The sequence below is a fragment of the Lonchura striata genome, chromosome 18 (genome assembly GCF_046129695.1).
Source record: "Lonchura striata isolate bLonStr1 chromosome 18, bLonStr1.mat, whole genome shotgun sequence".
Classification (NCBI taxonomy): Eukaryota; Metazoa; Chordata; class Aves; order Passeriformes; family Estrildidae; genus Lonchura; species Lonchura striata.
The window spans coordinates 3940814-3966828 of record NC_134620.1 but is presented as its reverse complement, the minus strand read 5'-3'; the positions used below and the strand labels follow the sequence as shown (position 1 = coordinate 3966828).

Genomic DNA, 26015 nt, shown 5'->3' with positions numbered 1-26015 from the left:
ATACCAGCAAGAGGGAAGAGGGAGAAAAGAATAGCATCACTGGGAGAAACCAGGTCAGAGGCTCAGGCAGGTGTACAAACAAGGCCCTTTTGAGAAGAAATTTCCAAAAGACTGCAGAGAGTTTCTCATCAGGAATATTCTCCTTGATCACAGACACCTGTGCTCTCATTTGGTGCTGGGAGTCAGGAAATAGTGACAGCATTGAGCCTTTCCACATATTTACAGCATTTCCTTTTGCTTGCTGAGGAGCAGAAAGGGTCTGAAGGGCTTGTGTTTTATCTGAATAAGTCTGATTTGCCAAGTAGAGGCAATTGCTGTTCCTATAGCTTGGGAAGCACGTGGTGGGGGAAAGGCAACTTCTGGAGCCCAGAGACTGGGGGTTTTCCTCACACATCTAGAAACTCTGGACTGACAGAACTGCTGACAAGAACCCACCAGTAACACGCCATAAACAGACTAGGAAGCATCTGCCCTGCATTTCAATGGTGTAAGTTTGACATTTAACCCCTGACTGTTTCTTTTTTTAGCTGCTTAATGTCTGGTACTTAGAGGAATGTTTCAGCCACTAAATTGATGGGATTCAGCTCACAAGATGTTTCATCTCTAGTGACTGTCATGAAGGGTCTCCACACTTCATGGGGGAGCTCACTGTTGCCTCTATTTCAACAGTCAGATGCTGGGATCTGGTGGTATGGAGCCTTCACAGGAAATTCCAGCAGCACTGCAGGAAAGGTGGGATCAAAACTGGGGGCTCCAGCAGTCCAGTCCAGACCGCTCTTTCATCTCCACATGTCCAGTAAAACCCTAGATACAAACCAGAATCGGGACTAAATGAGTGCTGTGCTCACTGTGTGCTTGGTGCAGTGCAGCAGGGGAAACCCTCCAAAACACAGCCCTGCTTAAGCACCTGATTTGGGCAATAATTTGGTCTAATAATTCAGCAGCATTTGAACCACAAGTGCATGTGTATATTGGTACCTCCATTTTTCCAGGTGGCCACCGGGGGTCATTTTTCTTTTGTTTTGCATTGTCGAACTCGGACAGGATGCTCGAGTTGAGGACCGGAGCAGTGAGTGCTCCCTCTGCTGTCTGTGGTCTTTCAAATTGCTGGCTAATCTGCTCCCTGCTCAGATTAAATGATTTGCCGGGCTGGAGGTGACATGAAGCTGTTTGGTCTGCAGATGGCTCTGTAAATGACCCATCAAATATATTTATTGCTGTTTATATGCATGTCCCAGTGTGACTCACAGCCTGTGTGTGACCGTGAATTCAGGTTTGGACTGAGAGTAATATCCCAATGAGAAGGGATGGACGTGTCAGTTTTGTATTCAGCTGAGGATGGACTGGACTGGGGGACACTCGTGCAAGTGGTCTTTCCTGAGGAGGTGACACAGTGTTGTGTCATTCTGCATGAGACAAGAGGAAATAAAATCCTGTTCAATTTGGGGTAGATACCTCAGGTCTGTAAAGCAGCTTCTTCTGTGGACTTCTCTGATGGTTTATTTCAGGCAGGTTTCTTTACTCTTAAAGGAGAAAATGATGGAGACTTAGACCAGGACAAATTACTTGACTCAGCATCAAGACTAAGGCCCTTAGGGAGGTGCCAAGAAGTCAAGGGGAATGGGGCAACCACAAAGGATTTTTAAAAGCAATTAAGCAATTTAAGAGCAAAAGTGCCTCTAAATTACTCTGAATGTTGTGATTATTAACCCTGGTTATTATTTGTATGGGTGAAGATAGAAAATATTCTGGCTGTTTGAACTGGGCACTGCTTTGCTAGAGAGCAGCATCAAGCTGGGGGGCAGCCCTTTGCTTTGCCTTGGACTTGTGTGGCTTCTCACTTCATATTTATGAGGTCTGTTTTGGTTTTTGGAGGGTCTTCCCCTTTGTTTGCTTGTTTTGTGGGTTTTTTGGTCCCCTGATCACTCTCTATTTGCAGGCCCCATGCTGGAATTGTGCTCAGGAAGACATTCCTGTGTTTCTCAACTGTAACATAATCAATCCTTTGTTATGGTATTTCACTTAGTTCAGGTACCCCTGAAGGATGAGCAACTGTGGTCAGAAGCAACAAGGTTTTCTGGCTGTGATTGTTCACTGGCCTGGCAACTAATGAAAGTGCTATTTTTTTCACCTTGGTTAAACTGCAAACATGTCCCTAAACTGCAAACATGTCCCTGCGTGTACAAGAAGTGGAGGTTCAATGAACCCAAAGGGCTCATTTTTAAGCAAGGTACATCATCCTGAGAGGCTGGGCATTAGATGGCTTTCTACATTTGAAAAAGGAAATTACCTTAAATATCTTTTCTGTTGTTGTTAAGTTTGGCCCTTGCTTTGTTAGCAGCTGTACACATGAAAAAAGCTAAAATAAAATATAGCATTAAAAAACTGAGATATAGAAATAAGACAAAGGAATAAGAGAAACAAGCAGCAATCTGATCATGTATCTGAGTTCATCCAGACCATATGGAAGCTGTGAATTGTAAGCAGGCAGCTAAAAGACAAAATGACAGTAATTTTAGAAGTTTTGTTTGAGTTTATGAAAGTAAGTGAAAACATACTTATAGGCCAAGTACATGGATGAGAGAAGCTGAATCACTGGCAAATCAGAGGCAGGAAGAAAGAGGTGGATGCAGAGGTCAGGACTGGAAAGGGTTATTGCCTGGGATATGAATATTTTGTCTAATGCATAAGGAGATTGAAAGGTGAAGAAAGGCCACAGGCATATTAGTTATTTGTAAATTACCCTATGCCTTCCCTCCCTCTGCCCAATTTCAGCCATTGTGTGGAGCAGGCAGCAATATGTGTGCATGCTGCATCCATCCATCTTCATAATAGCTGGGTTAAATTACACAATCTTTAGGAATATCATTTGCAGGCAGCTCTTATTGGTGCTCTCAGCCTCTGTCCACTAATCTGTGGCTCCAAGAGCTGAGCACATTTTGAAACTGTGGTAAGACAGAAAGTATTTGTATGCTGCTGCTGCTCCTCTCACCTTTATATTCTATTATTCTGTTAAATCATTGCTTTGTAAGTAAGCATTCCTCTAGGACTGGTAATTCAAGATCTTGTGATTCAGCATGACTAGAGCATGATTCTTTGTACCTGTAGGAAGTGAGGAATGTTCCCACTCAGATTTTGATTATATCCTTGGGGAGAGCTTCCACTGAAAACTACAGCTTTGTATATACAGAGCTTCCCAGTGGTTTGGTTTCTGAAGAGATCTTGCTTGCAGTGGGAAATTACACAATGCTAGAAGGAAGCTTTGAAGACCTGCAATAGTTTACATTAAATTAGGCACGTAAGGTGACCAGAGAAGTACAGATCAGCAGATGTGATAGTCAGTGTATCATTTTTTTTTGTACACTGAATGCAAGGTCCAAGTGAATCTCTAAAGTGTTGCAATTCCTCAGGATCACAGCCTAATTGGATGTTGTTTTGCAATGCTGAGCAGCCCTTCAGTGTAATTGCTTCTTCCCTCCCAAAGCCTGAACATCTGGATTTATAGTGACAAAAGCAATCCAGCAAGAAAGGGCATGAGAAATGGTACCCCTGTGGATTAGAAGAGATACTAGATATGGTCTGAGTTACAGCACATGTAAGACACTCTCTGACATTCCCCAATTGTCCCATCCCTCAGTAACAGTTCCACTGCTGCTCAGAGGGACTGCTCCTCAGCCAAAACATCTCTCAGAGCTGCTCTGCCGTCATCTAAATGGTGACACATCAGCCACTTTCAGCAGGAACTACTGATAACAGCCTCTACCATTTTCCCCTAATATCAATTTATTAATTACCTTTCTGTGTTTTAGGTGCCTTGTTGCTTAATTTTCATCTGCCCACCTCTCTGGGGAGAACACACAATCCGTGTGTTACAAGATCATAAAAAGTCTATAGCTGAAGGGGATGCAACAGTAATTGAGGTGACCACTGTCTCTTCCTGGGAGAATTAGGATTTTTAGTGTCTCTTGAAGGAGCTTTATGGACCCTACTCACATGTCTTCACCTCTGCCTGAAGTGCCTGCTAATGCTCTGTGGAGTCAGGGTGAAGAGTGTGGATGTGTAGATAGGCAGATATGTGTTCTTCAATGCTCCTGAGTAATACAGGAGGAGGCTGTGCTAGAGGGGCTTCCCAGGGCACAGCCTGGCTTGATGGGGGCTTTTAAAAAATATCTAATTTTATTCAGTTCTTGGAACTGAGCTGATGCTGGTGACTGTCATTATGCCAGGCCCAGGAAGAACTGAACTGTGTCAATCTATTTGTGAGTGACACGCTTGTGACTGCTTCCCGTTGTGGAACAGACGATGTAAAGGGTGAGTGAACAGATAGCAAAAATCTCCAGGCATGCAAATAAAGGGGAAGGGTATGCACTTTTTCCAGAAACACTTATTTTTGGTATGTAAAAGAAGGATCCTTTGTTCAGGGTATCTCTCACCCAGACTCACATCTTGGAGGAAAGCAAGAGCCAGTGCTCATGGTGTTAGTGATTAAGAATTCCCACAGGAGACCCAGTGTATCTTTGACATAGGCTGATTCCTTTGTGTGCTGACTGCCTCCATCCCCATCAGTGAGCCTTTCTCTGCCTCCTTCTCTTCTCCCATTGCCTTCTGCCCCTACCAACTTGAAACAGCATCTTTTGAATAAACTTTGTTGACAGAAGCTGTCTTAGTTGTAGATGCTGCAGGGGCTGGGAAGGCTCCTCAAGCAAAGTTCAGTCCTTGGGGTCATGGAAACCAGCCAGGAATTTCTGCTCTCCCATTCCCAGGGGCATGAGGAGCCCACAGAGGAAAACCAAAGGTGGCCATTTCCTCAGTTTAAATGTCATTGACCTGAATTGCAGATGTTTTCCAAGACTTTTTAAGATCATGAGAGTAGTTTTGGAAATATAACGGGTATCTTGATGGAGGATCATTTCAAATTATAGAGTCCTATAAAACAATATAGGAAATTTTTATTTGAAAATAAGAAAGCACCATTTCATGTCTTTTTCAAGTCTTCACAGCTTTTTCTTTATCACATTGGATACAAGTGTGCAGCTTGTTCATTGAGGGAGCTGGATATTAAATATCTATTATTTCTTGAAAGTATGAACAAGAAAATCAAGTAGTCTAAAATGTTAGCTATGTGCTATAGGATCACTGAGAATAGTGTGTTATTCTGAAGGAGAAAGGAGGTGACAGTGGGACTAAAGCTGCCTCTTTTCTGTAAGGGTGATATCTTAACAGCTCTCATGGGAGGAAGGACATGTTCAACCTAATAGGATAATGGAATAATATGTTGAACATATCAGCTTTGACACAGACCATCTGGTGGCTGTAGACACAAATAACCTAAGGAAAACAAATTTGAAATGTTTCAGGAAATGGCTATATGCATGCAGCACAGTGGGGGAGCAGGAGGGTGCCTGTGTGTAGAAAGAAAGAGATAAAAGCCCCTCTCTTTGGCTGTGGGAAGAGTGTCTCACTCATTCCTGGAAAGGACTACATTCCATCCTTAATGATATTTGGGCTATAAATTTAGTACTGACATCTCCTCTGGACCCACAGAACTCTGCACTGTGAGGTTGGACCAAAGGTCTCATATGGAGTCTAGCTGGTAAACAGAAAAATCCCCAAAGCCAAACAAAGAATATTTCGACAGTAACCATTGGAAATTTGCTCAGAAATTGTTGGTATGGTAACTATTGCTCAGCAGGGAAATTATCTCAACCAGTAGGTTATCCACAATCTCTTCCCTTCCTTCTTCCTACTGCCTTTGTGTTTCTAACACATCCTCTCTTCTTACCTCTGTCCAGTGGTTTAAATTCCAGGGACCTGCGTGTCACTCAAGTCAAGTTACGTGTTGTGTCTTGCGGAGCACGTGGGTCTGTTCTGGGTGCACAACCTGCCTGGCACGTTTCAGCTCCTGTGTGACCACCGTAAAACATGACCCAGAGGCATCACTCCCATCACTCTGGATTCCCCCTGCTGTGGCTGGGAACATGTCACCAGTGACAGTATCAGTGACATAAACTACTAACAAGCCTTTAAAAGATGCTGAAAATACCCAAAATCTTGCAGAGGCAAATTGATCCTTGCAGATCCCCTCTTGCCTTGGTGCACAGGTGCTGTCTCATTTGAAGTTTTCAGTTTGTGCCATTACAAGTCCGCAGACATTTGTATGGGCTCAGGAAGGACAGTAGAATGTGTTACACTCTTCATAAATACACCTTCCTCCTTCCTCATGTGCCAGCAGCACGTCAGCAGCAAGTGTAACTTTCCTGTAGAGGAATGGCTTTGATAAAAGGTACACTACTAAGATATACTCCATTGACGAGTTATTTCTGGCACAGACAGAGCTGGAAGGAAGTCAGCATTACACACAGACACTCTTTGGCCTGGGAAGGTCTGAGAACCCTTTAAACACTTGGATCAGAAATGGCTGTTTTCCTTTTATCTAGGAGATTTTTCCTTTCCTGTTGAGTTAATTAAACCTCTGTTTTGTCTTCCTCATGCCCTTTTGCCAGCATCTAGGCTGTTCATGAAGACACCAGTTCAATAACCATCATTTAGAGTGTCAAGTTTATGTTCCTACTGTTTGTTTGCCAAGTGCAGCTGCAGCCGTCTGCCCAATTTCACATGTTGCTGTGAGCCAGAGATACTGGCCTTCACTATACAAATGTGCCATTGAGGCCTCACAGCATCCCTTCCATGAGTTGTCCTTAAAAGATGGCAAGTGTTGTTGTCTTCCCACTTCTCTGAAAAAAGGGTTGATTTACACCAAACAACTGATTGCGGTGAAATCTGCTGTCCAAGTGAGATATTACTTCTGGTTAGTGCCCTGTATACTCAGTAATATCACAGATATTCTTATTGTGGAATAAAGTATGCACTCAGAAATAAACTCTACAGCAGATCAGGTTATTCGCAAGCAGAAGTTTCCAGGCTGGGTGTGTCAGTCCCTGTGTATAAAACCTCTGAAATCCTGAGAGACTGTGTCTGGGTGTCAGGGGTATGGATCAACTCACTGGGCAAAATCAGTTAAAGGGTTGAAGCCCCTTTGCCACTTCTTAGCACAAACTTGTGCTCCTGCATCAAGGTGCAGCGGATGGATCCCACAGATGCTCCTGTTTTTCTTCCCTTTCCTGCCACTGAAATCACTCTGCAGGTCTAGTTCCTTCTGGTCAATGGGAGCTGTGAGTTGAATGGCCTAAGGAGGAAGTATTTTAATATGGAGAATGTCCTGTCTTTGGGCCACCCTGTGCAAACTACACTGGAGGTCCTTTTATACAGGGCCTGTATGAGAGATCTAACATGTCTTCCCTAATAATTCCAGTGGTGGGAAGGGTCTCATTCTCTGTGAGAGAGAGCCTTATGGTAATTTCCTCAATCTCAGCATGAATGCCTTCCCAGAAAAGCAAGGTGTTGACTGGTAGTGGATGTTGCTGTTCCTTTTGTGCTGTCAAGTGTGAAACTAAAGATTAATGTAGCACTCTATTGACTGTTGTGTGCAGGTTTTGATCTGCCTGAAAAATATCCAGTGCCTCTCCTAAAAGTTATCCATTTGGCATCCAGTTCAGTGGGCAAGTTCCAGGAACAAACCTCTTCAAGGCCCTTGTTGAGTAGCTTTGAACACCATCAAACCCCAAGCCATTCAACTGAAAGCCAGGGCAGTGTATTGAATCATTTAATAGCACTTTGCCACTGGCCTGGTTCTAGGTGAGAGCTTTGGTTAATAGCTTAAACAAAGCTCTCTCCTAGAAAATAATGGGTCTTGGGGCCATCTAATAAGCTCACCTGGAACAATTTGCAGGTTTTTGCATGAAATAATTTTTCAATTACTTTTTTTGCCCTTAAGGGCAATATAAGGCTCCTGTATTCTGCATTTGGTTTTAACTTGGATGGCTCTGAGGTAGCTCTTTGGTATTACATTACAATCAGATCCTTTATGCAGGGTTAAATGACTGAAAATTGTCCTTTTCAGAATTTCAAATAAACTCCCACTCCTTTCAATACAGTATCTCTATCAAAAGCTCTTCCAAAGTTCATACAATTCACATAGAGCTTCCACTCAGAGGGGAACACCTTGAGGATTTTCAAGGTAGCCCAGTGATAAATTCAAGCCCATCTTTCTCAAAATCAGATCAATCAATTCCAAATCAGTTGTTTGCTGATTTCATTTTCTAGCAATGTTCTTGACAGGAATTGGGTAGTATAGAAATGTCATGCTCCAGACTCTTTCTCATCTCTCCAGCTCTTACACTTTGAAATACCTAGTTTCTGCAAGGATTGAAACAAAGGATCTTTCTCCTCCTGTGAGGGGAGGGACATCCTCCTCTTCCCACATTATACCTAAAATTCATTTTGGTATAGACTACTACTCCCTTTGATGAAGGATTAGAACTCTATTTATAGTAGGTGCCTAAAACTGGGCTTCCTGAACCCGTGGAAAACAAATGCGCCAGATTTTATTCTTTTGTTCTTTTAATAAACTGTCCGTGAGATTCTTCCCCTCCCCTCCTTTCCTGCTGGTTTACTTGCATTCTTATATGTTCAGTGTTTTGCTCTTCTGTCTTTGTTCCAGTTTATCAGCAATTTACACGCAGTTGTTTCCCAGACTCCATGATTTCGACAGCAAAAATAACACTGACCTTTTGAGCCCATGAGCAATCATGTTGGTGGTAATTTAGCAGAAAGTTACAGTAATGAACAAGAACTGTGCTCTTAAATGTTAGATCACTAAATGTGTTTTATGAGTCTTTATTACTTCTTTAATGCACTTCCTGTGCACCAGGGAGACAGCCATATTCCGGGGGAAGATGGAGTTTTTAATTGGCAAAGTAGCCAATTTGTGAATCTCTTCTGCTTTAAAGATACATTTTCAGGTGTGATTCAGTCAAGTAATCAAGGAAAGTGTTTGGAGCTAGAAAGACAACAGCACTAACAACAGAAGGGATCTTCCAAAGATATATTAACTCTGAAAACTGTGAGCTGGGCTTTTCCTGTGGGAGGGAGGGGAGAGTAGCTAAAAACTTAGATTTCACTGCCCAGATTTGGGGCTGCCTGGGGACTGCTTTGGTCCCAGGCATGCCTGAGAGCAGACAAAGTGTATTGTCAACAATAAACTTCCTCAGTTTTCAGCCACTTCCCCTCACCCAGCCTTCAGAACAGCAGGAAGCCAAAAGCAGAGGACACAAAGCCAACTAGATGAGGTTTGTAATCTGGCTCTGCTGCTCTGAGGTGATTGTACCTATGTGTTGCAGAGTTCACAGTTAAGACGGGTAATCTAAATGCAGGCTGCAATTTTCCATCCATATCAAAATCCTCAACTCCACTTTGACTTAAGTTTACATACATGCCCATTTCTAAAACTGGTAATAGTGCTTGTAAGTATTTAAGTAGAATTAGGAAGAGAGCTTTGCCTGTAAAAAACCCAAACCCCAAAAGCCCCACCAGAGTTAAGTGTTATTGGCAAGAGGTCATGGTACAAAGGAGTGACTTTAAAACAGAGAATTTTGGTTTTCCTGCATCACAGCACCCTTAAACCAACGCAGGAGAGACAGGAAGGCTACCAACTGCCTTCTTTTAGCAGTGTATTAAGGAGCATGAAGCTAGTATTTCATCTTCCCTCTATATTTCAGACCTTCTCCTCTCCTACACTTCTATTATGCTAATTTCCCTTCTCTGCCTGTCTCTTAAACTTGAAATGTTTTGAATCAGGTGTGTTTTGAGATAATTGTGTTATCTTTCCACATGAAGCAAGGGAATTTGTATTTGAGGTGAAGCAAAGTAAAGACCTGATCGCAGTAGAATTCAGTACTTTATTTTGTGGCCACTGGAATAGGGCATTGTAAAAGATAATTTTAAAGGGTATTGCAGCATTAAAAAAAGCAAGCTAGACACAGCACCAACATCACGTGCCCTTGCAGGACACATCTGTGTCCACCCAAATCCCTTGATAGGTGTTAACGACCAGAAGCATGACACTGGGGATATCTGAGGCCGGTACTGGATTAGGGACATGAGATATTAAGATATTTAGCTGCTCTGGGGAACTCTGTGTGACCAATTTCAAGGACTGATATGCAAAGAAAGTGTCAGAAACATGATTCACATGATGATAGTAGCAGTATTTGTAAGAAGCTGAGTACTTATACTGCTACTGCCTTAGGAAGGACAGACAGAAATGCTGCCTCTAGTCCTCCCTATGAGCACTGGTTTGTGATGCTGTTCAGTCTTTACTGCTATCTTGGGCTACAGCAAAAAGACTTTGTTTGTTTAAATCTTTTCTTGGGTCTTTCCCAATTTTAGCCTGAACTCCAGATATTTGGCTCTTAAATTAATTCTCCAGGGTGCTTCTGACTAATGCCAGGGTGCTATTGTGGGGTTTTACAGGAACTCTTGGGAACAGTTGCAGCACAGAGTTGTGGACCAGCACTACCAAAGCCCAGTTTTAGCTTTTCAATTGTGTCTGTGCAACGCAGGGATTCAGCACAGAAACACACGAGAACTGGTTCTGTACAGGCTGCACTGGGTGGTCTTGACTTCTACACCTGACTTTATGGACCACCCTGACTGAGGGCAATAGAGATGAAAAGCATGTGCACTTCAGAACTGTTTTGCAGGAATTTTCCCTCGTTTTGAAGTGCTTTTTTTCCATAAAATACTTATTTCCCTCTAAATCAGTTATTACAGTTTGGGTTCATACCAAAAGCTTCAGCTGTTTCCCAAAACAATTACTTGGTCCAGGTAATGCAGAACTGGGAAGAAGTTTAAATACAGAGGTTTGAAGAAGTCAAAAACAGAACTGGGATCTGGATTCAAGCATCCTACTTAACAGATAATTGCAATGACTGAGGTAGAACGTTCAGACTTAAATCCAAGCCCTCTAATATGCTTTGTCTGGGGTATGGAAGGCATCTTCCTTTATTAGGTTACTTTCCTGCTCAACATTAACATTTCGTGCTTTGAAGGTTTATTGTGTTGGCTGGAGTTATACCTTTATATACACACAGTCCCTATGGAATAGCCTGGTCTCCTTTCATCATTATTAGTAATTCTAGGCTTGTCATTTCCTATTCACGCAGTCTGGACCTCACCACGTTGTTGCAGGATGGTTGATACAGTGCACAGGAAATGTTCTGTTTTTTCAGGTCTCTACTGTTCCTAAGTATTCTTTTCAGGGGCTTCAGTTTTATTGCCATGAGGTCCATTTCCTACATGTAGTACAATTTACTAAATTACAAATAAACAAGGCACCAATAGAGAAGTCAGTGAAAGTTCACACTAAGAATAGAACTTGAAGAGAAAAGTTCAGTTATGTGACCTTCTTCAGGAGCTGGATACAAAATAGACCTGCTGTTTTTCCCTTTAATTTGCAGTCCAGGCAGAAAAGAAGTTGAACAGTTCCCAGAGAAACCCAAGCCCTTCTGTTTGTTTCTATGAATCCTCCAGAAATGCTTTATCTGTTGACATCCTGGCTATGCCGATACGGAAATGAACTTACTTGGCCCCCTCATTTCCCCCCTCTTTTTTCATTGATCTCCCTCCCTGCAATGTTTAAAGATCTGCCAGCCATGAACAGAATAAAATGTTACAGATAGGTACCTTTAAAATTGCCCATTAAAGAAAATTAGGATCATCAGATGAAAAATCTAATTTATGTATCAGTCACTGCTTATTATCACCCTTCAGAAACAAGTTTGGGAATGAAAAGTAATTTCACTGCAACTTTTTTGGTTAAAAAGGGTGAATTAGACAGAAAGAATAATGTGTCTCCAAATACCTTGATGAAACCAGACTACTCCTGGACACTTTCTGCCTAAAGTTAAATATTAGACACTGTCACCCTGACATTTTTGAAAATTTACTCTAAAAGGCTTAATATTTAACTCAAAATGCTTAACAACTGCAAATGCTAAGTGCTGAAAGTTGTTACATCCTCCAGCAGATACATAAAGCAGTGCTTAAACTCAGTGGGATATATTTAGAGGAGTGTAGCCATCCCTGGACTTCGTGTTCCACTCGAGTGAGAAACCCGGTTGCTATGTGGTGAACTTCTGTGTGTTTTGAAGCAGAAGGCATGGCCAGTGGTTCAGTGGGGATAACTGCTTTAAACAGGGTGTCTGCCTTGGACCTGCAAAAGGAAATGTCCTTTATTTGATGCACTTTTATTTTGTCCCACATCAAGGTCTTAATTGGTTCAATCCTTTATCTGACATTAAGTCTGGTTTTGGAACAGATTTCCAATTATAATGGGCCTCAAAATCCATGTTAAACTCAATTATTACTGGCTCCTGTTCAGTTTTACTGCAACTTCAATGGACACGCACATATCCCTGAGAACCACTGCCATTTTAATACTTATTTCCAAGCCTTTTTGCTGGATAGGTATCATTAGAAAAAGCCCCTAAAGATGTTCTGCTTTTAGATGAGTTGGTCCAGGAGCGGCAACTAGCCACATCCCCTCGCTATCCCATCGGCTGGACCGACGGAACCAGGGATGGTGATATTTTTCCTTTCCTTACCTCTCCTTTCCTTCCTCCTTTTTCTTTCCTTCCTCCTCTCCTTCTTTTCTCTTTATTCCCTTCTCCTTCTCCTTCTCCTTCTCCTTCCTTCTTTTGCCCTTTCCCCCTTTTTCTCTCTTTCTACTCTGCGTTCATTGAGTACGTCAGGGACAACATGACGGATTTTCACGCCGAGTGACTTTTTGCGAACTCTCCGACTTTTGTGGTTCCTTTCCACCAGGAGCTCTTACGAGCCCGGAGCTCTCCGTGCCCCTCTGTGGGGCACCTACAGAGTCCCCCCGCCGCCGGAGCGGGGGCGGCCCGGCCACGGCGCCGTCGCTGCGGGCAGCGGCCGGGAGCGTCCCGCCAAAACCCGTGAGGGGAGCGGGGCGTGGCCGCCGGGGCCGCCCGGGGCAAAGTGCAGGGGGCGGCTGAGGGGCTGCGCGCGCTCGGGCCCCGCCATGGCGGCCGCGCTGGAGTCGCTGGAGTCGTGCCTGGAAAGGCACATCCCGCCCGCGGAACTCGCTGAGGTGAAGCGGATCCTCTATGGGGGCGAGGCCAGGTGCGCCACCAGGACTGGCTCCCCCCCCCAGCCCAGCTCTGCGGGTTTCCGTCGTTCCTCTCCCCGGGCTCCGCGGGATGCCCAGCCCGGGGGTGAGGGGAAGGAGGCAGTTGTGAGGGGGGTGTGCAAGGCGCAGGGCTGGGCTGAGGGGGGAAAAGGAAAAGTAGGGCTTGTGGTACTGCAGTGAGGTGACTGGGGTATTTTGGAGGTGATCCAGGTGTGGGGAGCAGGGCAGTGTGAGAAGATGACGGACAGGGATGGAAGACCTGATGGGAATAGTGATATAGAGGTGATGGGGCCTGAAAAGTAGGGATTAAACCTGAGGAAATGACATGGGAGGGAGAGTTTGTAATCCAGCTATGGCAGGTGGAAGTTTGCGTGCTCCTTGATTTCTGCAGCAAGGTGTTAGTGTCTGGGGATGGTGGGCGATGGTTGGTGGTGAGCAGTGAGGTCAGCACAAGAGCTGCTCACTGCTGTGCCTTGGCTGATGGATGAGTGCTGGGCATGGGAGCTCGGGAGTCTGCACGGTTACGTAGAGTTGTCATCCCCTTGGTCCACCGCATTCAGAGCAGAAAAAGAGAACTCTCATCTCAAAATGTCTTTCTTTCCTTCAATCCAGAAAACTTGATTTGCCAACTGCTGCACTGTCAGCAGCCCAGGAAAAAGGTTTTGAGCTGCAGGGGTATGGATTTGGAGCTGCTTTGGAACAGTTGAGAAGGCCACGTATTGTTCGAGTGGGACTGATACAGAATGAAATTCCTCTTCCCACAGACACAGCAGTGGCAGTCCAGGTACACAGACTGGGACTGGGGCTGTTTCTAACTCCTCTTCTGCTGGATTGAGACGTAACACAGTTCAGTTGTTGATTTTAGGAGCTATATCATGAAATGGCTAATGATTGTCTGGCAGTACAGGACCCATCACTACTGCAGTAGAGCATCCTGTAAGAAATTTGAGTGACACATTTGGTTTCATTGTTCCTCAGAAACATCTTGTGTTTACCTAGCACACCCAACCTGCTTGCAGCTTTTCCAAAGCTAAATATTTAGTAGCTCATTTTATACATGAAAATCCTTTGCCTCTAAGATGAAACACAAAATCATTTACACAAAATCCAAAGGGATGGCAGCCAGTGGAAACCACAGGTGCAGTTCTTGTTTTAATTGAGAAATGTTCCATTACAGGAAAATCCATTAGAGGAAGCAGATTAATAAAGCTGTGTTCATTATTCTTTGTACAGCAGTGAGTGAAATCTTATTACAAGATAACATGGTTTAGTGGTGACTTGGCAGTGCTGGGTTAATGGTTGGACTTGGTTGATGATCTTAGAGGTCTATTCCAACATTAATTATTCTGAAACCATCATCTCTTAATATCTTGGACACAGCAGCACTGAAGTGGCCAATATATATAGAAATAGTCTCCTGAGAATAGCTTTAAAAAGGGGAAGAAAATACTGCATTTATAAAATCTCCTGGAGTAACAGTTTTGTACAGTGACAGGACAGAACATTTCTGAAGTAGTTTGTTTTGGAAAGATTACCTATCACAGATGCAAGTCATTAATTCAGTAAATGGGTCAAGTTTGTGGATTCTTTGTAAGAGCTGTTGAATAAGGTACCAGCTATATTAATGATTTTACTTTATGAATAACTAGTTAACTATTTCTGTAAATCAATATACAATTTTTGATTTCATAGGTCACTGCAGTCTTGTCTTTATTATTTTTTTTTGAAACCTGAAAGTATCAATGCAAAGTACTATACCTATGCTTATCTTAATGTAGAATACTGTAGAAAACTAGTAAATAAGTACTTTGAGGATTTTTCTTGATAATAATTACTTAGCTCTTAGGACAGAGGGCTTAACATGATCCTGTAGGTTGTTTACAATGAGCAGAAAAATTATACTTTTTGATAATTCTGTTTAGATTTTTCAGCTTTTTGCAAGTCAGGCAGCAGTGAATTTCCAGCTATATAAATGTTGCAAACATGGAATTAGAATCCCATTGGAATACTTTCTCTATTTTCAGCATCTAAATGCTTTTAAAAATCTATATCTGACTCTGTTATCAGTGTTCAGGAATGATACCTCGAGTTACTCCCCCTGAAAGCAATGGCACTAAGTATAGAACAAGATAAATTCTGTGTGAACAAAGGGTGTAGAAGCAGTCAGTTGACACAGAGGTGAGTTAGAACATGTGGCTTTTTTTTAATGGTGTGACATTTCTCACAACCAGGTGGCTGCTCTGCACAGACGCATCGAGGAGATCGTGGGAGTGGCTGCAATGTGTGGGGTCAACATTGTGTGTTTCCAGGAGGCTTGGAGTGAGTATTTTCTGTGGTTCTTTAGGCTGTCAGATGTCAGGTGCCCTCTATTTTAACAGGTGTTCTGTAAGTGAACAGTAGAAATCTTCCAAGATACAACAATCGACTGTAGTGATTTGCTTCCTAGAGGAAAACCCAAACTGTCTGAGGTAGCAGAGCTATATGGAACAGATATGAGGGGTCTGTTGTGTTGAAGACTGCCATATGATATTTGGAGCTCCTTCCTGGCATCCTTTATGATCCTTTTCTCTTTATTTTTTCTCCTAAAACTTTGGGTTTTGTTTTTTTTCTAGACAGGTATTAACATTTAAAAATCTGTTTCTAGTTAACACGGGTTGTTTGAGGCTTAATGGAAGCAAAACCCTTCACTTTCATGGGCAAGTGAAGGCCCTGTTTGTGAAAACAGGTTGTTCACAGTGTACTGGGGTATATTATCTTTCTACCCCTGCTGAGACTTCACTAAATGCATCCATTCTCTTCTGGTTTGCCCTGTGTGAGCTCAAAACTCCTTGCCCTGGCAAAAAATATTTTTAAATAGCTTTTGCCTTTAACAGTTTAAGGAAAATGGTTGAATAATTCTTTATTGTTTAATTTTTTTCATGCAAATATCATGTATTTCTTGGGTGACATGAACATTTTTGTACATTTTGCCTTGCTTTGGTGTTTTCCAGCCATGCCCTTTGCTTTTTGTACAAGAGAGAAACTTCCTTGGACTGAATTTGCGGAGTCAGCAGAGGATGGGCCAACAACAAAATTCTGTCAAGAGGTAAAAAAACCAACAAACCAAGCAAAATAAAGACCAGCTGACATAATTTGAGGGAAAATACAATATGCCAGTGAACTGGCAGGCAAAATTTGCTATATTTCTCACTCATACCTCTGTTATTTAACATTTCTAGTTAACATGTAATGCTGTTTTACCTTTTCTTTAACTGTTTCCAGCTATCTGTGGTGTCTGTCATTCTGGGGTCCTGCAGGCTGGTGTCTAATAGGGGAATTGTGTTCATTTGTGCAGCTTGCAAAGAAGTACAATATGGTTGTGGTGTCTCCAATCCTGGAGCGAGATGAGCTGCATGGTGGAATTCTGTGGAATACTGCAGTGGTCATTTCTAATTCTGGAGCACTCCTTGGCAAAAGTAGGAAAAACCACATTCCAAGGGTTGGAGATTTCAATGAGGTAAGATGCAGTATTGTGGCAATCAAGTTAGTCTTACCTTGCAGCTCTTGTTTGTGCCAGCACGTGTTGTGTCAGAGTCACAGTGGCAGGAAATGCAATGTGTTTCTAAAAAATATGGTTCACTTACTGTTGAATCAGTTTTTCTGAGATGAAGTGATAGTTAATTTATCAAGAAGGAATAATTTTTGTGAGAGTGATGAGTCTTAAAGGAAAAATGACATTGAATCTTGTTAGGTACTCTTCCTTGGACCAGTGAAACTTCAAAAGTATCAAGTATCCTTTAAAAGGATTGTTTAAGTTACAACTGTGTTATGTTTATTGTGCATCGTTGGCTTGGGTAGTTTTGTCATGTGTGCACATTGAACTTACTTTAATTTGCAGGGTAATTGTTTCATGAACATTACTTACAGCCTTTCTCTGTTTCCCTGTGAGGTTGTCTTGGAAATGACAGTTCTTTTGCTTGTGCTTATTCGAGCAGAATCCTTTAATTCATTGTGCCTCTGATTGAATAGCTGGTTTATGGCATCTTCTGTTCACTAATGGCATTATTGCAGCTGAAGCCCCCAGCAGGTTTTGGTCCATCCTCCAGAATCAGAAACTGAACTGGCAGTAAAGGCAATGACTGGTAGATCTGAAATGTGTTTATCCATCCAAAGAAATATCACAAGCAGAAAGATCAGGATTAAAAATTAACTGAAGTCTAAAAATACATTGTCTTACCTGACTGAATCTCTCCTTGTCAGCTAAAGTGAGTAATTAACAGAGGCATTTCTGCTAAGCATTGAAAGCTGCTGTATACCTGCAGTTGCTTTTGTTCCCTGTATGACTGCTCCAGTCATCAAACTGAAGCTTCAGAACCTAAGATACTTTTTTTGTTAATGTAAGAAGTTATTTTGGGTCTCAAAACTTTGTGTTTAAAGACCTCTGGAAGTTTTGACCTTGCTCGCAGACCTGATCAGGCTGGTTTGAGTTTCTCCAGAGGAGGCTGTTAATAGAGCTCTACACAATGAATTTCTGGCACAGTCACCAGTCTTACCTTGTATTTTTAACAATTATTCTGATTCTTACTATTATTTTATCAGGTCTGTCCTTTAGCTAACAAAAGTAGTAACTAAGAAATTGATTGGTTACTTTCCACATTTTTTAATTTATTCTTTATCTAATCCAACAAAAAATAAACTCCTGTTGCTTGTGCTAAAATATGGTGTCTTTCAGTTTTCCTGACACTGTTTAGTGGAGAATCAACAGATTCCAAGAAACTCGTTGTTTCCAGCTATGAAACTGCAATGAGAGACACCTAAAAAAAGAAAGTATTTTTACTTTCTCATGTGAAGTATAAATAGAGTTTCACTAAGAGTTTTGCATAGTTGCTGAAAGAAGTTAGTTCTTAGAATCCTAAATGGCAGAATTACTACAAAACTGTCTGTTTATACCTTCCAGATATACTATAATGATCTGGCATTTCTTCTTGTATCTACTTGTTACAGAATCGAGTAGTGCTTAACCAAGACAGCAGTGTCTTCAGCTGGCTTTGTTAGTAAAGCATTAAGTCCACTTTTCTGAGCTGAACAATTCTGATAAAGCAACTTCAGAAACCACCCAGGCTACAGGAAAGGATTATATTCATCTGTGTTACTTTAATGTTGTTTTCTTTATCAACAAAGTTAAACCTCAAGGAAATACCGAATTTGAAATTATTTCATGTGGGTTGTCTCTGTAGGGCAGATAGGAAAGGAGCCTTGTTAAAATTGTACCCATTGAATGAGTAAGAACTAAATGGAAAGGGCAGAGAGGTTGGTCTGCGGCCTATTCAGCCATGTGTGGGAGGCCTTATAAACAAAAATCAATCCTTCTTGAGACATCACACTTTATTGCTGTGGAGAGGATTGTGACCTCTGGTGTGAAATAAAAAATAGGAACTGATGAATTCCCTGAAGCAACAGCAGTCTTGTTTTTCTTCTGCTTTTGTAAGAAAAGAAACTGAGAATAGGAGGAAAAAAATGGAAATATATTCATTCAGCAGAATTGTTTTGAAAAAGACTTGGGTGAGCACCCACCATGTGGTCTGCTGTCTACAGACATGAAAGGAGATCAAATCAGTGCCCAAGGGACTGTGCAATTTCATGAGAACTTATAATAAATAAGAAACATGAGATTATTATTTTACTGGACATACTGAACCTGTAGCCCTTGGTTTCAGAAGGTGACCCTTCTGTATCTGTTTTGCCATTGGCCCACACTTACAGGAGGCCCAGGTTTGTTCCCCAGCTTGTACCTGCTTGCTCTAGGCCTCAGGTGTTTCTACTTCCTTCAGGTCCAATGGCAGTGGTGGTTACAAGGAACAGATAATTTCAATAAAGAGGGGTCTGCTTTACAGAACACCTTTCTTCTGTGATGAGAGACGTGTCCTGGTGGCTCAGCATGGTGGATTGTGTCCCTTGCTTTTCTGTCTCAGATCAGCTCCAAAGGATGCTGTCAGGAATCAGCCCGGCTGCTGCAACTTGCGTTCTTCCTTGGGATCCTCAGGATTGTATAAGGAATGTTGGGTGGCTGTCTTTGTCCCTGTCTAAACCTGGTGAGGGTACTTTCAGAAAGCAGCACGTTTTGGAAGTACACTGCCTGCTGCATAAAAAAAGTTCCTTTGCTTGAAAGGAGGTATAAGAGCGTAATTTCAGTGAAAACACACTCCTGCTGCTGCCTTGGCGTTTCTGTGTTCATCTTTTCTACTGCCTAAGTGATTTTGTAAATCTCATCATACTATCCTCAGCTTTCTATCTACAGATGAAAAAGCTTTTTTAGTTAGAGGTACTTTGCACTTTTTTAAGACGTCTGCCTTTGTGGGTTTTGTTGTTTGGTTGGATTTTTTCCTTTGTTTTTAATTTTGTTTATAGTCTACTTACTATATGGAAGGAAATACAGGACACCCAGTGTTTCAGACACAGTTTGGGACAATTGCTGTGAACATCTGCTATGGACGCCACCACCCTCTGAACTGGCTCATGTATAGCATCAATGGAGCAGAGATCATCTTTAACCCTTCAGCCACTATAGGGACACTCAGGTAAAACACAAAATGATCTGTGCCATTGTTTCCTTTCTGGGTTAACTGGACCTCTGAGCCCCTCAATGGGGCCATAAAGGTACCTTGCTGAGGTCTTGGAAGTGTAGTTTTATTGTTTTGTCATCAAAAGGGAGCCTGCATTCTCCTCCACCTGGAATTTTGGGCTCCCAGTCTCCTCCTAGTAAATTATTCTCTTTCAGAAATTTACTGTACATCAGCAGGTCTTTGTCTTTGAGAAAGCATTAACCAGAATCCAGCTGGTATTCTGAAAACTGAGAGTTTGTTTAGATCTTTTATGTAATATTTTTGCTATATAATAGGTAGTGGTCATGTTCAGACTTTTTTTACCAGCTTGCATTGTCCAGCTAGGAATGTGGTATGAAATTGCAGTTTTCAGAACCAAGCTGAGATACCGTTTTCTGAGAAATTATTTTTTAAACTGTTGGCAATGTTATGACTGTCAGGCCTCTTGAACCAGACCAGACCAGTGTAAATTGTCACTTGAGATTAATCTTCTGCAGATTAACATCAATTTCACCTGAGTGACTTGACTTCCTAAAAGCTAACTGTGGCTTCTTTGACAGAAAGTGTGCAGTGTGACACAGTGAGAGTCTAGATTTAGCACTGGAGTGTCTCCAGTTAATGAATACCTGCTCCTCTCTGTTTGCAGCGAGGCGCTGTGGCCAATCGAAGCCAGAAACGCTGCCATAGCCAACCACTGCTTCACGTGTCCCATCAACAGAGTAGGAACGGTTCGTATCCTCCTGGCTTCATTCATTCCCTCACTCAGGGCTTGGAGCATGAGTTTGTTTGGGGCAGGGATTCTAGCACTAGAATGCATGGGTTCCGCTGCTGGGTAACCACTGTACTAAGGGTTGTGATGTGATTTGAAGATGGACAGTGATGAAGAGATTGAGAGCTGCCTCTATTGCTGGCAGCCTACTTTTTGGTTGCAGCTGTTTCCTGTTCTTGAATTGAATCTTTATAAGAGGCACCCGCCCTTTTGCTAACTCTCCCAGTTTCTCTGGTGAAGTCAGTATTCTTTTAGCCAAAATGAGTGAAAAATTAATATATCCTCAAGTCAGCGGTTCACAACTTGTGGCTGTTGTACAGCCATTATCTCTTTCTGGACTGTAAAATTCTAGAATGAAATTTAATAGCACATGCAATAGGTCATTCTTGCCGTCAGATTAGTCCAATTAAGCTACATGTAAATTTTTAAAATTGGATTCCCTTCAAAAATCCAGAATTTTTCTTGCTGCTGTGTGAACATTTGCCTTCTTTTGTGACCCAAAAAGATACGTTTGGTTAAATATCTCCTCTTTTGCCTCTTTAAACTTGTGAAATGGATACGAGGCATGTTCCCCAAAGTGTATGAAAAACAGGCAGTGATACAAAAAGACCTTGTGTTCTATGCTATCCATCGCAGACACTAGGCCTCTCTTGATGACTCCCTTCAGACAGTGCTGATCATGTGCCAGAAAAAAATATTTGTAGATTTATATAAACTCCCAAAATATGATAGACTAGCAAGGATTTCTTGAATGAAATGGAATTATACTGCCACCTATGGATTCCTCTTATTTCACAGGAATACTACAAAAACGCCTTTACTTCTGGAGATGGTGGAAAAGGTATGTTCAGAAATCACATTCAGTACCAGTTCCCAGATTTGCTGGAAGTTCAAAGAGAATGATTAATGAGGAGTATGAGATTTTCTTGTATGTACTTATATGTTGCAACACAGTAATTTGTGCTGTGAGAACTGTGGCTGCTTGTGGCTCCATCCAGAGTGTTCCTGAGCCTTTTTTAGCCAGTTTTGGAGCTAAGTGTTTTTAGCAGCTGCATGAGAAAGGTCAGTGGGATCCATGGCTTAGTAGTACAATAAATGTGATTGATTTTTGGCACAACTCAAGAGTTGTGCAATATGAAATAACATCTTTTCTGTGCCTCAAATCCCAGTGTTTTCACCTCTGGCCTTTTATTGAAAATAGAATGGGTGTATCTCTGTCAGCTGTTTTGAAAATGTATGATTTGACAATTAGAATTCATTTAAATGCTGAGTAAAAAGCAATGAAAGCAAAGCCTTTAGTCCAGAGACTTAATAACAGGAAAGCATAATGGTACATTATTTGAAAGGCAGTGCAGGGAGGTTTTCCTGATAATTTGATGATGTACTGTGCATGAAAATTATAATTAGTCAAAACTGCAGTTATTTTAGGATCATGCTGTGACTCTTCAAGATGATTATCTTGCCTAAAGGCCAGTGAGTCCCCAAGAAATGGAGTCAGGTTTTGTGGGACACTGCATGCTAAGTTACATACCTATTTGCAGATGGCAATACATGCTTTTTAAAAATCTCTCCAAGCACACCATGAGCTGGGCCATTTCTATGGCTCGAGTTACGTAGCTGCGCCAGACGGCAGCAGGACCCCGGGGCTCTCCCGCACTCAGGATGGGCTGCTGGTGGCAGAGATGGACCTAAACCTCTGCAGGCAAGTCAGTGACAAATGGAATTTTAAGGTAAGCCTGACTATAAAGGAAATCAATATTAGAACAAACAAGCTTTGATAATGATTCTATGATGCTACAATAGTTAAAAGGCAGTCTTTTGTATATTTTTTTTTTAGCAGTTCAGATCTTAAATTGTTGAAGTAATTTAACAGGATGTTATAGACGCCAAAAGCATAAATAGATTTGGAAAAGGAGTAGCTAAATTCAGGGAAACTAGGCCAGTAGCTTTCAAATGAAAACCCTAGCCTCAGGACCTTAACGTGGATTGCCAGTAGCTCTGAGGATTGATGGGGAAGAGTTTTGCTTTCCTTATGCAGTGAACATAGGCATTTGTTGCTGAGCTGAGGCAGGCATTCGATCTACCTAACATGGTACTATTATATATTCTTAAAGGCTTTAATTGTCAGTTTCAGTGAAATTTAGTGAAAACCCAAACTTACAAGCTTCTGAGAACTTTCTGAAGGCAAAATTCTTGCAACATTGACTTCTTGAATTTGTGGATATGTTGAAACTACGGAGATGAAATTGTGCAGTGTATATATTCATCTCTGAAGCATCTTAACAGACTTTTGAATTTATCTAAATCAGATTATAATAGCTGCAAGCCACTCCATATGGCTTTTACAAACCTTATTTATTACTATTTTTTTGTAGTCTGAGGTAAAGCTAATTTGGTTCATCTTTCCAGAGGGCATAATTGGATTTAATTTGTCCAGCAGCAGTGCTGGTTGAAGAAATGGCTGCCTCAGCACAGCAGCTTGCTAACCCTTCAGTTGTGCCAGTACAAGTTATGTGGGGTGCTATATTATATACTCATTTAGTGGAGTGACCAGATTTTTTTAAACAAACAACACTGTAGTTCCTTTTTTATTCTGATCAAGTTTACAACAGGCCACACAAAGGTTCTGTTGGAACAAAAAAAGGAAAGAAGTGGCAACTCTGGAAATAGGCTTTGTTAATGACGATGACATCTTGCTTGCTTCTGTGGAGACAGATATTTTGTTCCAGTTCTCAGTACTGCTAAAGACCAGAACCTTTTCGTAGTCACTCTTAAGATCAGCATGATTTTAATCCTAACAAAATAGACCAAAATGCTGGGCTAGCAGCTGTACAATATATGTAGGTTCTTCAGTGATCACCTAGTATCTAAAATAAGTAATCATTTGCAAGGAGTGTAATTTTTTGAACACCATGCTACTGCAAGCAGACATTTTATAGAGCTGGTTTATTTGCCTGTTGTGCATTACAGAATGGTGCAATATTCAAGATGTTTTGATGTCAATTTGACATTAAAATGAAAAGTCCCTGTGGATTTGAAATGCTGAATAAGCTTTCTAATTAAAAAAAGTAATTTCTTATCTAGAGCTTAATTTCTTTGCTGATATTGCTAATCCATACATAGGGACTAAAACCAAGAAGTAATTTCAGATTGTCTTCTGGAACAGAGTTGCATTTGTTATTTTACAGATGCCTGTGGCAGGCATGTAGTTGTTGCCATAATGGAATTAAGTTGTGCTGAGAGGTTCTTAGTTTTTTAAGTCAGGCATGCATTTAGTTTTGCTTTGCCACAAGAGTCTTAAGGCCCTTACTGCAGAGTAGAGGCTTGGTGTGTCAGGAAGCACATGGAGCATTGCTTCTACCAGCTTAGAAGGGGTATCTGAACAAAAACAATTGTATTGATTAGGAAAAACAAACAGTAAAAGCAAAACACTGGCCTTTGGCTGATTGGTGTAGAATTGTGTATTTTTTGTTGTCTTCAACTCCTGTGCTTTCAGCACCTTCATTTCATGTTGATGGTGTGGAGTGCTATTGTTGGGTTTTAGCACGTAAAGCACAGCTGTGGTTTTGTTTACGTGACAGGGGAGAGCTGTTTCCTTTTTCTCTCAGTTGTGAGAGGTAGTTCTTGCTGAGGGAGAGTGGTCACAGGTTTTCTCACCCACTGCAGAAAACCTTTAACAGCAAGTAGGAGCCTATTTAACCTGCTCTGCTATCTGTAGTTTGCACCCAGTGATGCCTGAAACATGTCTTTGCTAAACTTAGAGCAGCAAAGGGGTTAAACAAATTAAATAAAGATTAATTTGTCGCTCTCAGAGCCAGTGTTGTGGGCTGTGCTCTTGGAAAAGGATGATGGCACTACATCAGGTGCTGTATTACAGCACTTCAGCACTTGCTCTGTTGCCCAAACCATTGAGATTTTGTATTATTAACGGGTGAAGTAAGAGTAACCCCAATACTGTCAGTGGCTTATGTGCAAACCTACTGCTGGCAGCAGGGTTATTTAGTTGTCAAGGACAAGACATGAAGCCCTAATTGCAGAGACACTCCCTTGCCTTTATTGACATAACTTAAAAAATTGTTGATGCATAAGAAAGCAAGTCCACCTTTCACATTCAACTTTCAGCTATCCAGAATAGCTATAATAACTAGTAAGTCAGTGGACATGACTGTCAGTGAAGGAGAGCTGCAAAACAGGGAGGTGTTCATTTAAAAGTTTTACTTTCAGGGTGGAACTACACTTCTTTTTTAGATAGAAATACAGTCCTAGGTGACATAATACGAGTTCTTTTATAAAAAATAGTTTGTGCCAAGGCACTGGAGATCTTGATTTTGAGGGAATTATGGTTTTGATGTTTGGGACAATTAAATCATATATTGTCATAGAAAAAAAACAACCAGGGGATATAAATATTTTTTACTGAAGTACTTTTGTAGTTTAAAGAACTGAAGCTTTGATTTTTCTTTTCCAGATGACTGGTAGATATGAAATGTATGCAGAAAAGCTTGCTGAAGCAGTCCAGCCTTTCTTTATACCCAATATCATCAAAGAGTAAGAGAGAGCATCTCATGACACTCAAATGTTACAAGACAAATTCAAAGTTACTGTTGGATTATTTTACTTTGAATCTTTACTTTGAAGCTTTACTGTGAATCACAAGCTGCTGTTTTAATGTTGTCAGTTTAATTTCATGTAGCCAATTTTAAAAAATAGGAGTCAGAACTGTTACGTAAAATTATTGAAAATGGCTTCTTAAGTGTTTGTCATTTACACTAATGAGTCTAAAGTTGTTCCTTGCTAGAAATACATCCAGTGTTTTTCTAGGGTAGATACACATACAGTGTACTGTGATATAGTTGATTGGATGAGTTCAGAGGATATGAAAAGTTTTACTTAAGCTTTGCATTGTACATCTGTTTCTGCTTTCTGGTTTTTACTCTTTGCCCAGATGCATAATTTAAGGAGAAATGAGGCAGAAATTGTTTTCATCTGGGTTTTGTTTGCTTTTTCTGCTTACGAAGTACTTGATGCGGTTCAGTTATAGCCAGTAATGTATCAGACATCCCAGTTGTGTGAAGATCTGTGGGTGCTGTAAAGCAGCACTGCTTTGGTTCTGTTGCCTTTTACACAACCACAGCTGGAGCAGTGTCTTTGCTGGGCCCCTTCAAGGTCCAGAAGTTGTGCTCAGAGAGATGTTTTGGTATCTTCTGAAGCTCAATGCCCTGAAGGGAAGCAGAGACCCTGCCCAATGCACAGGCAAGGCTTTTCACTGTGAACAGAAAGCTCAGGATGGGTAAGGAAAACTCCTTCCCTGGGGCTGCACTCCAGTAGGAAATGTGGTGGCTGTAGAGTACACAAACCAGCTGTGGAATAAAGGTAGTAATGATACATTTGCTATTCTTAGGTAGTACTGTATTCTGAGATTTTGCTTCATATGCTTTGGGTGATGTCAATGGGTGTTTAGGCAATGCAGACTGAATACAATTTACAGCCCAGCAACTATGAATTTATAGCTAATAATAGTAATTAATATTTGTACTCTTGTTTTTGTTTTTCTAGATTACAATTTCAGATTTTCAAAAACATTTTTTCTAATAAACTTGTTAATAAATGCACT

At 41.4% G+C, this 26015-nt stretch overlaps 1 protein-coding gene across 1 annotated transcript; it reads left to right on the top strand.

Moving 5' to 3' along the window:
* The first annotated feature begins 12895 nt into the window (after positions 1-12895).
* Positions 12896-26013, top strand: UPB1 (beta-ureidopropionase 1). The gene is made up of 10 exons (XM_021549811.2): positions 12896-13044; positions 13664-13835; positions 15283-15370; positions 16042-16136; positions 16386-16547; positions 19439-19608; positions 20279-20360; positions 21200-21242; positions 21977-22131; positions 24870-26013. The coding sequence occupies exons 1-10, from the start codon at positions 12944-12946 to the stop codon at positions 24951-24953; spliced, it is 1152 nt and encodes a 383-aa protein (XP_021405486.1). The 5' UTR covers positions 12896-12943; the 3' UTR covers positions 24954-26013.
* The last annotated feature ends 2 nt before the right edge of the window (positions 26014-26015 follow it).